General features: G+C 36.3%; 1 protein-coding gene across 1 annotated transcript in view; it reads right to left on the minus strand.

Moving 5' to 3' along the window:
- Positions 1 to 15,328, minus strand: part of ATR (ATR serine/threonine kinase) — a 165,966-nt gene that overhangs the window by 31,909 nt on the left and 118,729 nt on the right. The window contains exons 37-41 of the mRNA XM_008158576.2: positions 14,101 to 14,198; positions 11,198 to 11,430; positions 9,661 to 9,795; positions 7,715 to 7,915; positions 6,564 to 6,707 (exon numbers count right to left, since the gene is read on the minus strand). Coding sequence (XP_008156798.2) covers positions 6,564 to 6,707; positions 7,715 to 7,915; positions 9,661 to 9,795; positions 11,198 to 11,430; positions 14,101 to 14,198 — 811 coding nt within the window. The remainder of the gene's footprint in view (positions 1 to 6,563; positions 6,708 to 7,714; positions 7,916 to 9,660; positions 9,796 to 11,197; positions 11,431 to 14,100; positions 14,199 to 15,328) is intronic.

Raw genomic sequence — 15,328 nt, forward strand, 5'->3', positions numbered from 1 at the left:
TTTACCATCGCACCAAAAAAATTAAGATACTTAGGAATAAACTTAACTAAGGAGGTAAAAGACCTATACGCAGAAAACTACAGGACACTGAAAAAAGATATAGAGGAAGACGTAAACAGATGGAAGAACATAGCATGTTCATGGATTGGTAGAAACAACATCATTAAAATGTCCATACTACCCAAAGCAATCTACAGATTCAATGCACTCCCCATCAAAATACCAACAGCATACTTCACAGACCTAGAAAGAACTCTCCAAAAATTCATCTGGAATAAAAAAAAGACCCCGAATAGCCACAGCAATCCTGAGAAAGAAGAACAAAGTAGGAGGGATCTCAATACCAGATTTCAAGCTGTATTACAAAGCCACTGTTCTCAAAACAGCCTGGTACTGGCACAAGAACAGACATATTGATCAATGGAACAGAATAGAGAATCCAGGTATCGACCCAAACCACTATGCTCAATTAATATTTGACAAAGGAGGCATGAATATACAATGGAGTCAAGACAGTCTCTTCAATAAATGGTATTGGGAAAATTGGACAGATACATGCAAAAAAATGAAACTAGATCACCAACTTACACCATACACAAAAATAAACTCAAAATGGATACAGGACTTAAACATAAGATGGGAAACCATAAAAATACTAGAGGAATCCACAGGCAACAAAATCTCAGACATATGCCAAAAGAACTTCTTCACCGATACTGCCCCTAGGGCAATGGAAGCTAAAGAGAAAATAAACAAATGGGACTACATCAAAATAAAAAGCTTTTTTACAGCAAAAGAAACCATCAACAAAACAACAAGAAAGCCCACTGCATGGGAGAACATATTTGCAAATGCTATCACTGATAAAGGTTTAATCTCCAACATCTACAGGCAGCTTATGCAACTTAATAAGATCCAATAAAAAAATGGGCAACGGACCTACACAGAATATTTTCAAAAGAAGACAGAAGGAAGGCCAAGAGACACATGAAAACATGTTCAAAGTCACTTATTATCCGAGAGATGCAAATCAAAACAACAATGAGGTACCATCTCACACCTGTCAGAATGGCTATCATCAACAAATCAACAAACGACAAGTGTTGGCGAGGATGTGGAGGAAAAGGAACCCTCGTGCACTGCTGGTGGGAATGCAGACTGGTGCAGCCACTGTGGAGAACAGTATGGAGTTTCCTCAAAAAATTGAAAATGGATGGAACTCCCATTTGACCCAGTAATCCCACTCCTGAGAATATATCCAAAGAAACTAGAAACACCATTCAGAAAGGATATATGCACCCCTATGTTCATAGCAGCACAATTTACAATAGCTAAGATTTGGAAACAGCCTAGGGGCCCATCAGCAGATGACTGGATCAGAAAACTGTGGTACATCTACACAATGGAATACTATGCTGCCATAAAAAAGAAGGAATTCTCATCATTTGCAGCAACCTGGATGGAATTGGAGAACATTATGCTAAGTGAAATAAGCCAGTCAATGAAAGAAAAATACCACATGATCTCACTCATTTATGAATAGTAAAGAACATTATAAAATGATGAACAAAAATATAGACAGGCACAGTCGCAGAGGGGCCATCAGGAGAGAATTTGGGGATCAACAGAGGTGGGGCACAGACCCTCACCCCCCCAACATTGCAGGGGCCTGAATCCTAGCCCCTTCTGAGGGAGGTCTCCTGCCCCCATGGCTGCTTCGTGCTTCCCATGCCCGGCTCAGATCAGGACCCAGGTGACCGACAGAGACTTGGCCGACAGCTGCTGCCCTCTCACTCCAACAAGAATTGTTTGAGTTGTCTTGTACCCATGTTGTGGGGAAGTGGGTTTACGATATCTAAATCCAGCCTACCACCGGGAATGCTCAGGACCTACTCAAGAAGGCAAATAATCCCTTCCACCAATATTTACAGGGTAAAACAAGATTATTGTTAGAGTAATAAATTTGACAGTAAAATAGTAGTCAAGTTTTCAGGCAAATTTAAATTGGCCAGTTGAAACAAGTGAATATTCTAGAAAAAATAATTGTACTGGACAGAAAGGTGTTCCTAAAGTGTCAACTAAAATTTTTATTGGTACTTCATCTCACGATAAAATTGTGTACCATATAATGAACCTAAAACAGTAATATTATAGTGCAAAAATTTAAATTTAAAAGCCATCAAGACTACATTATAAAATTGTCAAAAGCCTCCTAACATTTAAATCAAAAAAGGAGGGGATAGTAGAGGAATATCATGTAAGGAAAAAAATCCTGTAAGTAAATTACATCTAGAAAATTAATACTTTAGAAAATTAATTGTAAGGCTAAAAGCAAGACACCCATGAAAAACACACAAGGTGTCAAAACAAGCCAGAGGAAAATCATTTGGGCAAAAATTGAAAAAGGATCCCAAGTCAAATTTATAGAAAAGATTCCTTTATTAACTTTTGGTCGAGAATATGTTTGTATATTTTCAGAAAACAACTCCGAGACCATGTGGATTCTAGCAAGAGAGGAATCGACAGGACTACTCCAGCCATGAAGACAGAAGAGAAGCAGTCCAGAGACGGAAGACGCTGATGTGGCCTTCCCATACTAGCAGTTAGCAGCTGTTCATCACAGCAGATTGCACAGGACCAAACCAGACAGAGTCGGACCTGCATTACCACCATTTGTCCACCATCCAGAACTGAAATGTCAGTGCTGACATGTACACATAAGGAACTGTTTGACATTGAAATTGGGTCTCAAAAGAACTGTTGGGATATAGTTAAACAACTAATCTGCTGCCTCACACAACAATTTCAAAAACACAACTAAAAGACAAAAACGTCTAACACCCAGAACCACGGGAAAGCTGGCTGAGTGGAAGATTTACAACTAAGAAGAGAAAGGAGCACAATCGCTGAAAAGCTGAGGTACGGAGGCACGCGAATCAGGCCGGCGGCGGGCGGCTGGGTGCGTGGCTTTTCTTCAACCCGCAGGGAGACAAGCTCCCTATCACTCTGAAATCCAGTTTCTGGGGACACTCGGGGGACCCAGACACCTACAGGGAGAAGCTGGACTCTCGGCCATCGGGTCGGAAAGTGAGAGTGACTTTTTTGCAGAGGTGCGCCCAGCAATCATTGTTTACTGTGCTGGAGCGCAGGGCGCAGGGACTTGGAAAAGTGGAAAGGCAGAGACAGCTGACGGCAGCCATCGCCGTTTGCCACGCCCTAGCCTTGTAATGCCCTGAGGCCACGCCCAGCCCTGAGGCCACACCCCGCACATTCTACAAACCCGCCCAGGCTCCACACAGCGGCTTTTGCATATAAATGGCCTGGTCTGTGGAAGCTTAACCAAATTAACTGCAGCTCCAGTCAGACTGCTCCAAAACCGCCCAAGCAAAGGAGGAGAAAACTAGCCCTTGCTGTAGCTCCTGCTGGGGGACACACAGTACACAAGGGTACACCAAGAGTGTCCACCTCAAGTAACTGGGAGGCTGACCCGTTGAACCAATAGGACACCTAGTACACAAAACTACCCTACCAACTTAGGGAAGCAGAGAATATGAGAAGGCAAGGAAACAGATCACAAACCAAAGAAATGGAGGAGAACAAGCGACTGGACATAGAGTTCAAAACCACGGTTATAAGGTTTTTCAAGAATTTCATGGAAAAGGCCGATAAATTCAATGAGACCCTTGAGGATATGAAAAAGGACCAACTAGAAATTAAACATACACTGACTGAGATAAAAAATATTATACAGAGACCCAAAAGCAGACTAGAGGATTGCAAGAATCAACTCAAAGATTTGGAATACAAAGAGGCCAAGGACACTCCTCCAGAGAAGCATGAAGAGAAGAGAATTCAGAAAGTTGAAGATAGTGTAAGAAGCCTCTGGGACAACTTCAAGCGAACCAACATCAGAATTATGGGGGTACCAGAAGAAGAGAGAGAGCAAGATGCTGAAAACCTATTTGAAGAAATAATGAACGAAAACTTCCCCCACCTGATGAAAGAAATAGACTTACATGTCCAGGAAGCTCACAGAACCCCAAACAAAAGGAATCCAAAGAGGACCACACCAAGACACATCATAATTAAAATGCCAAGAGCAAAAGACAAAGAGAGAATCTTACAAGCAGCAAGAGAAAAACAGTTAGTTACCTACAAGGGAGCTCCCATATGACTGTCAGCTGATTTCTCAACAGAAACTATGCAGGCCAGATGGGAGTGGCAAGAAATATTCAAAGTGATGAATAGCAGGAACCTACAACCAAGACTACTCTACCCAGCAAAGTTATCATTCAGAATTGAAGGGCAGATAAAGAGCTTCACAGATAAGAAAAAGCTAAAGGAGTTCATCACCACCAAACCAGCATTATATGAAATGCTGAAAGGTATTCTTTAAAAAGAGGAAAAAGAAGAAGAAAGATAAAAATTATGAACAACAAATACATATCTATCAACAAGTGAATCTAAAAGTCAAGTGAATTAAAAATCTGAGGAACAGAATAAACTGGTGAACTTAATAGAATCAGAGGCATAGAATGGGAGTGGATTGATAATTCTCAGGGGGAAAGGGGTGTCTGTGTGGGGAGTACGGGAAGAGACTGGACAAAAATCATACACCTATGGATAAGGACAGCGGGGGGGAGGTAAGGGCAGAGGGGGGGTGGGAACTGGGTGGTGGGGAGATATGTGGGGAAAAAGGAGAAACAATTGTAATCTGAACAATAAAAATACATTAAAAAAAAAAAAAAAAAGAACTGTTGGCCCAGAAAGAAACTCACTACACACTGATTCATTTGCCTGTCACCATAACCATTATTGCTTGTCTCATTTTCGGTTCTTATAAGTGTATTTCTAATAACACATGATCTCACTCATCTAGGGGAAATAATGAACAACATAGACTGATGAACAAGAACAGACCCAGAAACAAGGAGGCATGGATCAGACTGTCAGGCCTTGGGGGGAGGGTAGGGAAGGGTGGGAGTAAAAGGGGAGATCAACCAAAGGACTTGTGTGCAAGCATATGAGCCTAACCGGCGGTTAAGGACAACAGGGGGGTGGGGGCATATGTGGGGAGGGGGGTGGGATGGGAATGGGGGGATGAAGACAAATATGTGATACCTTAATCAATAAAGAAATTAAAAAAAAAAAGAAAGAGGTAAAAAATAAAATAAAAAAATAAATAAATAAATAAAAAAGTAAAAATAAATAAATGGGGGGAAAAAAAGACAAATATATAAAGCAAAACAAGGCCACTTGATAATCTCAACCAGAAAAACACTCAGGGAGCTTCCGGATGAACATACTAACAGTTTAATAGTCAGTAAATTAAGTTATCAATTTACCAAACATTTAAAATAAAAATATTCCTTCCCTTCTTATTGCCTTTAAAATGGATTTTTAATATGGAATTCATTTGTAACTTACTTTTTTTAAAAAAATATATTTTATTGATTTTTTACAGAGAGGAAAGGAGAGGGATAGAGAGTTAGAAACATTGATTCAGCTGCCTCTTGCACAGTCCCTACTGGGGATGTGCCCGCAACCAAGGTACATGCCCTTGACAGGAATCGAACCTGGGACCCTTCAGTCCACAGGCCAACGCTCTATCCACTGAGCTAAACCAGTCAGGTCTCTAACTTACTTTTGATTAAACTAAGGACAAACCATAATTGTTTTTGTTTTTAATGAACTCATTTGCTGCTATATATTTTCTATGTTAAAGGTCCATAACTTTTTCTGCCAATAAAAGAAGTACTAGTGAAATGTGGGAAGGGGGGTGGAGAATAGGAAAAAAGCTTATAAAAAAAGAATAGGTTTCATCCTTCTACAGTATGGTTTGTTTTTACAATAGAAAATCAGATTCTGTGCATTTATAATATCTGGATACAGAATAATTCAGAATAACTAAGACCATATATTTTAATGACCCTTTAATGAAATTACTCATACCATTTCTGAAATAGAAATCAAGTATTTACCAATAAGATAAACAAACAAAAAATACCAACGATCCACCTCTAAACAGTGTATTGATAAAATACAACCTAACATTTTCTTTGTAGCAATGAAACATAAAATGCAACTAAATCTGATGTAAAAGTATATTATAGATCATTTAAACATTAAGTAGAAAATATTTCCCTTATTAATATAACATTCATTTTTCTCAGTATAATGAAAGCATCTTATTTTTAAAAAATTAAGTGAGCACTGTCCGGTGTACTCAGTGGTTAGAACGCCAGCACACGCAACAAAGGGTCATGGGTTCAGTTCCTGTTCAAGGGCATGTACCTGCGTTACAGGTTTGATCCCCGACATGTTTCTCTTTATCTCTCACTCTCCCTCCCTCCCTTTCAGTCTCTCTAAAAATCAATGGGAGGAAAAATGGTTAAGATGGTAAATTTTATGTATATTTTATCCCAATTTAAAAATTAATTTAAAATGAAAAGCAGTATATTTTATTCCTGTTTTTAAGACTGATCTATCTGCATACTGAAAAGCCTGTATCAAATTAACAGTAATTATGGTAATTCTAAAATAAAAGCAAACTATCTCCAAACCTTATTAATCAAGGAATTGAATTCCATTAGTCTACAATCCTTTCTCAGGTCATCTTTTGGCTTACACATCATGATGTAGAACTTTCCATCTGTTCCTTTTAAAGATATCTTCTTTGGTTTCTGAAGAGAAGCAAGAATTTCCACCTAAAAATGATAATTTATATATAAATCAAGGTAAAAATTCTTTGTGTAAGTTTCTATATGTATTATAAATATTGTGTTACCTAACATAATAAAAGGAGAAAAATCTATATTATGTGGTAAATTTATTCTTTTAACAATTTCTTTCATCTTAATTATCTATGATGTATGAAGAGAATGGTTGCCCATATGTAGAGACACATTTTATCCAATTATTAATGATTATGAAATTAAAGGATTATTTTATCAGCAATGTAATTTAGGCAGCCTTTAAAGTAGTCACAAAGTTAAAAAAAATTTTTCAATATTTTTTAGGACCTTTCTTCAAAGGCTAAGACACTGTTATTAAATGTGTTTAATCATAACAAATGTTTATCAATTGAAAGTAACTTGATTATTTTAAAAAGAAACTCCTCCAAATTCAAATCTACTTACTATGTCTACCTAATAATATTGAGTTAAAGCAAACCATGACTATAAGCAATAAGAATGCTTGCATTATGTGATTTAATAACTGGCTCTGAAGTAAACAAATGTTTTAAGACAGAAGCATTGTAATAAATTTTTTTCAAAAGTATTTACTTAGAAATACTCTATTACCATTTCTTTAAAACAGCCATACATCATACTTCAAAAAAAGAATCAGGCTCTTCCTAGCTGAATTTCACTTTCTTATAAAATAGAAACAAAAGATTGTATTTATTTTTCCTGTTCTCTATATTTAAGACTAAAGAAGAGTATGGAAAAATCAAATTGTGAAGAAAAAAAAAAGATTATACTCATACTAAAAACAAATGTGAGAATGTGAAAAATCAAAATACTAGGCTGAAAATGAAATTTTTATCACTTAATTTTATTTCATCAATACTTTTCTGTATTTCCAATCACATTTTCTTTGCCAATAAAATTCACTTAGTCTCTGAGAAAAGACACTTTTAAAATTAATTTGAAATTTTTAACTTAATTAAATTTAAGAAACATAGTTATAGGTATATAAAACTGAAGTTTACCGTATCATCAAAACTTGCAATATAAGCCCAATGACCAGGAAATGGATCATGGTTAGCATGGGTTCCCAGAATTGATGGAAGAGTAGGTATCATGACTGATTGTAAAGGAATGAGGATTTCACTAAATGTTGCGTCTTCTACCAGCTTTTTAAGCATTTTAAAATGAGTACTCATGCTTAATGTGGAACTATTTCCGTCCACCTGGGGGGAGGAGAGGAAATTGTACCTTTTAATTTCTCTGTTTACCTTGAATTATAGAATCTCTAGTTTCATCCAAAACAAAATTTCACTTCTACAGTATCTCAATTACAATAGCTCCACAGTCTGTAGTTTTCTAAGTATTTTTTTCTTATCTTTATTTTTAAGTATTCTTAATACATCACCTTATTTTAACCACTCTGTATTCTTTTACTTAATCAACAATAGTAGGACTGTTTTGTAATGTCTTCTATTATCTCCTTTAGTCATTTAGTCTTAAATGACTAAAGGAGATAATAGAAGACATTACAAAATTCAAACAGCTCTGTAAATAAAACTTTTTTTTTTATTACATCTCCTTTGGCAGCAAAATAATACCAAAATTTTGCACTTAGTACAAAAATTAATATGTTTCACTACAAAAAATAATTATATATATGATTATGATACTCAATATAAAGTAATGTGCTGTATTTCCTTTAAAAATTTGAAAAATTCTGAATTCCTAAATGTAGCTGGCCATAAAGGTTTCAGATAAAGAATTAGAAACTTGTAAACGTGTCAGTGTTTAATAAACATCGGCCATTATCATCACACTGTTTTTGACCATGTAAGTGCATTAGAAATCAAATATAATTAATGCAGATAGGAAAACAGATTAATTTTTCAAGATGTTTATTGTTCAAGGGAAGGTGAGAGATAAGATAACCTTATATTTTCTCACCTATAAACAGTTGATAGTAAATATCTGTAAAGAGAAATATAGTTATTAACTATATAAGGAGTCTCTCTCCCTTCTGGTAACTAGCCATACACCCACCTTTGCCTTTCCTACACATTCTTTAAGGTTTTTGCCCTCCAATTCCTTAGGTACAAGAGTGGGTCACTCCTATAAGCATGCCCATATTCTACTCACAAATTTACTTTAAAAAAGGGGGATTATTACACTAAATAATAACCATCTACTTAGTTTCCTATGAGACCATGCGCACTTCCAGACAGAAGAACATGTCTTATGCACCTTTGTTTCCCTCAACATAATGTTTGTCTCCAGGTAGGTAATAAAATGTGTACTGAAAGAATAAAAGCCAAATCAAAAACTCCAAACTTCTTTACTTTCATGTAGGTTAATGTAATAAAATCTGAAAATTTAAAGATATGACAGAAAACAACCAGAGACAATTTGAATTCACTGTATATTTTACATGGCTTATCTCATATTTTCTACTTAAAATTGTTTTTCATAAACATGGATAATTTACTCTCAGAAGAATTTACATTAAAAACTTTTAGAAATCTGGAGGATATTTGAAGAGAGGGACATGTTATTAATTTTAAAAACAGCTTTATTAGGGTAAACTGCACAGATTTAAAGCATACAATTTGATGACTTCTGCTATCTGTGTATACCAATATATGTTATAATTTTAACTTAATCAAATGAAAGAAAATTAGCTAAAATCATCTAGAAATTTTGTTTAAAAATATCCAACATTGGTCTATACCCATGGTTGGCAAACTGCGGCTCACAAGCCACATGCAGCTCTTTGGCCCCTTGAGTGTGGCTCTTCCACAAAATACCACGGCCTGGGCGAGTCTATTTTGAAGAAGTGGCGTTAGAAGAAGTTTAAGTTTAAAAATTTGGCTCTCAAAAGAAATTTCAGTCGTTGTACTGTTGATGTTTGGTTCTGTTGACTAATTAGTTTGCTGACCACTGGTCTATACAGTAGTAAGATTTATGACAATACCGGTTTATTGCACAATTCTAGAAGCTTATCTGTCAGACGAGTTGCATCTCCAACAAACTTTTCTAAAGATTTTTTCATATGAATAGCTTTATTTAGGATTTCCTTGCATCTATTCACACGCATGGGATAAGAAGACTGTAAAAAAAAAAGTCAAATGCAATTTTATACAAGATTTAAAAAAGATTAACAACAAAACTTTTAACAAAAATCAACTTTAAAAGTACTCATGATACAGTTACTAGTATACTGATTCAAACTTTTTGGAAATCAATTCGGCAATATTATCAATAGTCATAAAAATGCTGCTACCCTATGACCTGATGAATTCACTTCTTAGGATCTACCCCGAAGAAGAAAACAGAAATGAGAATACATGTAGATGTGTCTAGATGTAATACAATAGCAAAAAAAGTGAAAACAATCTTAATGATCAACAGTTATGGCTAACTACTACAGAATTTTATATAATTATCAAAGTTATGTCTTTGAAGAATATTTAGTAACATGAAAACACTTATGGTAACAATCTTAAGTGAAATTATGTATCTATGTAATAAAAATTAGAGCTAAAATATGCACAGAAAATATATAAAACATCAAAATATTAAAGGTATAAATTTTTTCCTTTTTATCTCTGTATATTTTTGAAATTCTCTAAAACATTTATTAAACAAACATATTTACCAAGTTGTAAAGTTCCATTAATAATGCAAAAACATTTTTCTATCTAGTATTAGTATTTCTGGTACTTTGGATTAAAACACTTGGGAAAAAAATAGGTGGTTGTTTTTGTTTTGTCTTTTAATATATTTTTATTGATTTCAGAGAGGAAGGGAGAGGAAGAGAGAGATTGAAACATCAATGATGAGAGGGAATCATTGATTGGCTGCCTCCTGCATGCTCCAGGGATCAAGCCTATAACTGGAGCATGTGCCCTTGACGGTAATCGAACCTGGGACCCTTTACTCTGCAGGCTGATGCTCTATCCACTGAGCAAACTGGCTAGGGCGCTGTTTTTGTTTTATGTGTGTGTTTTTTAAACCTTCACCCGAGGATATGCTTTTGATTGATTTTAGAGAGAGAGAAAGAGAGAGAGAAACACTGATGTGAGAGAGAAGCATCGACTGATTGCCCCACATACGTGTCTGACCAGGGATAGAATCTGCAACTTAGGTATGTGACCTGACCAGAAATTGAACCTGCAACTTTTTGGTGTACAGATAACGCTCCAACTGATTAAGCTACCCACCCAGGGCACGTTGCTATTTTATACCAAGCACTAACAATTTATATACCTTATAAAGAAAAAGCATGCTGAATTCTTTGATCTTAAACCTATTACTCAATTCATTTGGTATGGTAGACATTTCCAAATTTTAAAATGAAACATTATGCTACAACTTGTTTTTTAAATATTTATGTTTACTACAAATCTAATATAAGAGAGAAACCCTGGAACTCACACCTACATATTAGCATTAAGTAATTAATACCATATAAGAAGGGGAAAAACCCACTGTTGTGATAAATACATTACCTTTGAGACAGCTGTCATCATCCACATTGCTTGCTGAGGATAGGCCAGAAACACTTTGGCTATAATTTCCATCAAGACAACAAAAACTTCATCATGAGAATGACAAATTCGAGAGATCAACTGTGAAAAAGCAGTTAAAAACTGATATGGAGCTAACTGACTTGTGTGTTCTGTGATAACTTTATTTATTTTAGCTAAATCATTTCTCATTTGGACACGATCAGACCGGCCAGCTGGAAGAAAAATCAAAGTAAAAAAAAAAAAAAAAGAAGTTAGAAAGAATAAAACAATGTATCAGTTCATTTCACAAAAGAAAAATTTTGTTTTAAAAACAGCTTTAAGACATAAAGTAATCCCCTCTATCCTCTGTTTTGCTTTCCATATTTTCAATTACTGGCAGTCAACTGCTGTCTGGAAATATTAAGTGGGAAACTCCAGAAATAAGCAATTCATAAGTTTTAAGTTGCACAACAGGTTGAGTAACATGATGAAATCTCATTCCATCCCCCTCTGTCCTCCTTAGGACACGATGCATCCTTTTGTCCAGGGTCTTCATGCTATACATGCTAATCACTTAGGTCTCTCACTTATTAGATCGACTACTAACGTATTACAGTGCTTGTATTACGATAACCCTAATTTTACTTCAATAATGGTCCCAAAGCACAGGAGTAGTGACCCTGGCGATTCATATATGCCAAAGAAAAGCCCTAACATGCTTCATTTAAGTCAAAAGGTAAAAGTTCTCGTCAATCTGGAAAGAAAAAAGTCATATGCTGGGGTTGCTAACATCTATAGTAAGAGTCTTCTATCCATGAAGTTTTGAAGAAGGAAAAAGAAAGTTGTGCTAGTTTTGCTATTGCACCTCAAGCTGCAAAAGTTTCAGCCACAATATGTGAGAAGTGCTTAGTTAAGATAGAAAAGGTATTAAATCTGTGGATGGAAGACATGCACAGAAAACCTTTTCCGACTGCGAGTAACGTGTTGCACCAGCAAGTAATGAGCCCATACAAAGATTTCAGCAAGGGAACCCCTGAAATAAGTGACACCAAGCCACTTACTGCAAATAAAGTTACAAAGATAGAGGAATAGATCTGGACTGAAAAATATAAAAGTTATGGCAGAGGCTGCATTTGCCAATGAAGAAGCTGCTGCCAAATTTAACAGAGTTAAAGAAGGTGATCAGGGTTTAGTGCTACCAATGGTTTCAGCGCTACCAGCGGGGTCTTAGAATGGCTCCCCCATGGAAAAGAGTGAGTAACGGGTGCTATTCTCATGTACAAAACCAGGTCATGTGCCAATTTGTGAAAATATAGTTTTCTCTGTCCACGTAGGAAAAAATATTTAGGGCCATTGAAAAATTTAAGGGCCATTAATTTTTAGTAGAAACAAACAAAACAAGCCACAATTCATTATAATTTTTATGGTAAATTATTTGGCTTAAACTAGTATTTTTCAATATCTGTTAGCTTCATCAAAGAGTGAGCAAATTTTCAATTGCAGGTCCTAAATTGCAACTACTTAAAAAGTTTATGTTTAGGTATTTAAGAAACAAAACAAACCAACAAACAAAAGAGAAACAGATTCATAGATATAGACAACAACTGATGGTTGCCAGGGGGAAGAGGAAAAGGGGGAAGGTGAAAAAGGTGAAGGGGAATGAGGTACAAATTTATAAAATAAGTCTAGGGGGTGTAATGTACAGCATAGGGAATATATTCAATAATATTATAATAATTTCGTACAATGACAGATGGGTACCATACTAATCACGGTGATCGCTTTGTTAGGTATTTAAATGTTGAATAACTATGTTGTACAAATGAAACTAATAGAATATTGAAAGTTTACCCTATTTTAACTTAAAAAGTCTATGTTTAGTGTCCCCCCCACCTTTAAAATTTTTTAAAATTGATTTTGAGAGAGAGAGAGAGAGAGAAAGGAGATGGAAAGAGAAACATCAATGTCAGAGTGAAACATCTATTGGCCACCTCCTGCACGCCCCCACCAGGGATAGAGCGTGCAACCTGTGCATGTGCCCGATCTGGAATCAAATTAGCAACCCCTTGATGCACATGCATGGGATGACGCCCAACCAACTGAGCCACACAGGCCAGGGCAGTCTTTCCCCTTTTTAACATTTAGTTTCTTGTTCACACTTATCCTATATAATAAAAGCCCAGCGACCAAATGGCGGAAGGACCAGTCGCTATGACATGCACTGACCACCAGAGGGCAGACACTCAATGCAGGAGCTGCCCCCTGGTGGTCAGTGCTCTACCACAGTGGGAGCGTCACTTGACTGACCCGAATGAGTGACGGGCAGGAACCCGGGCTATGATCATTGGGTCCTCGCCCCAGGCTCCTCCTCTTCCTCCTCGCTCCCTGCAGCGTCCTCCATATGCCCGCAGGCCACGCAGCACAGCCGCAGGGCTCGCAGAGCTGACCCCGGAGGCTGGGAGGCGGATTCGAGGCCGCTGCGGGACTGAGGCCTACTCTGCCACCTCTCAGTGCTATTGTCCCTGGGCGCAGCCTCGACTGGGTCCTCTGGAGAGGTGAATGCTCCGGCTCAACGGAAGGTGCCAGACCAGGGAGCAGCCGCTTAGAGGGCGGGTCCACAGCTGCTTGTCTGACCAGGATGAGTGACGCTCCCACAGCAGGCCGGTCCGCACAGGCCACACACCCCCCACCCCACCAGTTCAGGAATCCTGTGCATCAAGACTCTAATATAAAATAATTTTAAAATTTATTTTTTAATTATAACTAACTTTTCTAATTTATAAAATGTTAAGTATCATATTCATTCCTAGCTTTTAATAAGTTAAACTGTGAAGCCAAATCTGACTTTATACAAAAATTATAATTCTGCTTGGTTCCTGAAAACTTTACAAACAAAATTATACCTTTTTCCCATTCATATGCCTTCGCACCAAAATCAAGCCATAGTGATAACATCCTTGGCATTGACTGATATATGAATTGATTTCCATATTGTAGAGATCTGCAATCATACAGAGAAGATATTAACATAGTGTTCTTTGTTTATGTTATATAAATTAAAAAATTAAGATTTAAACTATTACTTGAGTAATATATAGCCTTCTGACAAAAATTATTGTATCATTCTTTCTTCCTAGTAGAGGTTATCTTTTGACTTCCTCCCTCTTTTTTTCCTATTAAGCTCGATACTGCCTGTAACAAAATTAATATAAGTTATGACCTAGTCAAAATCCTGTCAATACTTCTTTCAAATTGTCCTTAGGATCTGTGCCTTCAATTGCATTCCATGGCCCAGGTCATGCCCAATCACTCAATTTCTGGGAAATTATAATAACTTAGTCTCCCTAATTCTACATTTCTTCCCTTCAATAAATTCCAGTCTAACATTCTTTAAATTCTAGTTTTATCATGCTCTCCCCATGATCAGAAGCAATAATCAGCTACCTATATATTAAGACCACATGAACAATTCTGCCTAGGATTCAAATATTCACAATCTTGTTTCTTCATAACTTTCCAATCTTAGTCTCTTACTACTCACCAGCATACATCTTCCATCAACTCCAATTTCCTCACAATTCTCTGAATAAACCATTCAAACCCTGTTTTTCTGCCAATCTGTAAAAAGTCAGTAATGTCCTCTCCTTCTTAAATGTAATTATCTTTCAAATCCTACCTTCTTCATAAGGCCTACCAGGTTTCTGTAGCAATGCAGTACAAAAAAAGTATACTTTTCAAATCACAAAACCAAGGGCTTGAGTTTTGACTTCAGATTTGCCCAAATTCTGGACTCATTTGGTTCATTTATGGTATCTTGATAATATAAAAAAGATATTTACACTACATATTTTTATACCATTCTATTATACATCAATATATAAATGTTTTACATGCTTAAAGTTTCTCTACCTAATTAGACTGGAGTTCCTTGAGGGCAAATACTGATGCTTAATTAGTAATCACATAGTAATTCAATCATTCAAAGGATATAAATCTCCACAGCTGAGTGTACTCCTTTAAGTATCCAAATGTTTTAGTGTAACTACTATGGATAAAATGTTATAAAATTGCCTTATTTTCTTAAACTACATTTATAGGTATCTCACACTATACCTTACAGTGTTATGCATA

The sequence above is a fragment of the Eptesicus fuscus genome, chromosome 9 (genome assembly GCF_027574615.1).
Source record: "Eptesicus fuscus isolate TK198812 chromosome 9, DD_ASM_mEF_20220401, whole genome shotgun sequence".
Taxonomy (NCBI): domain Eukaryota; kingdom Metazoa; phylum Chordata; class Mammalia; order Chiroptera; family Vespertilionidae; genus Eptesicus; species Eptesicus fuscus.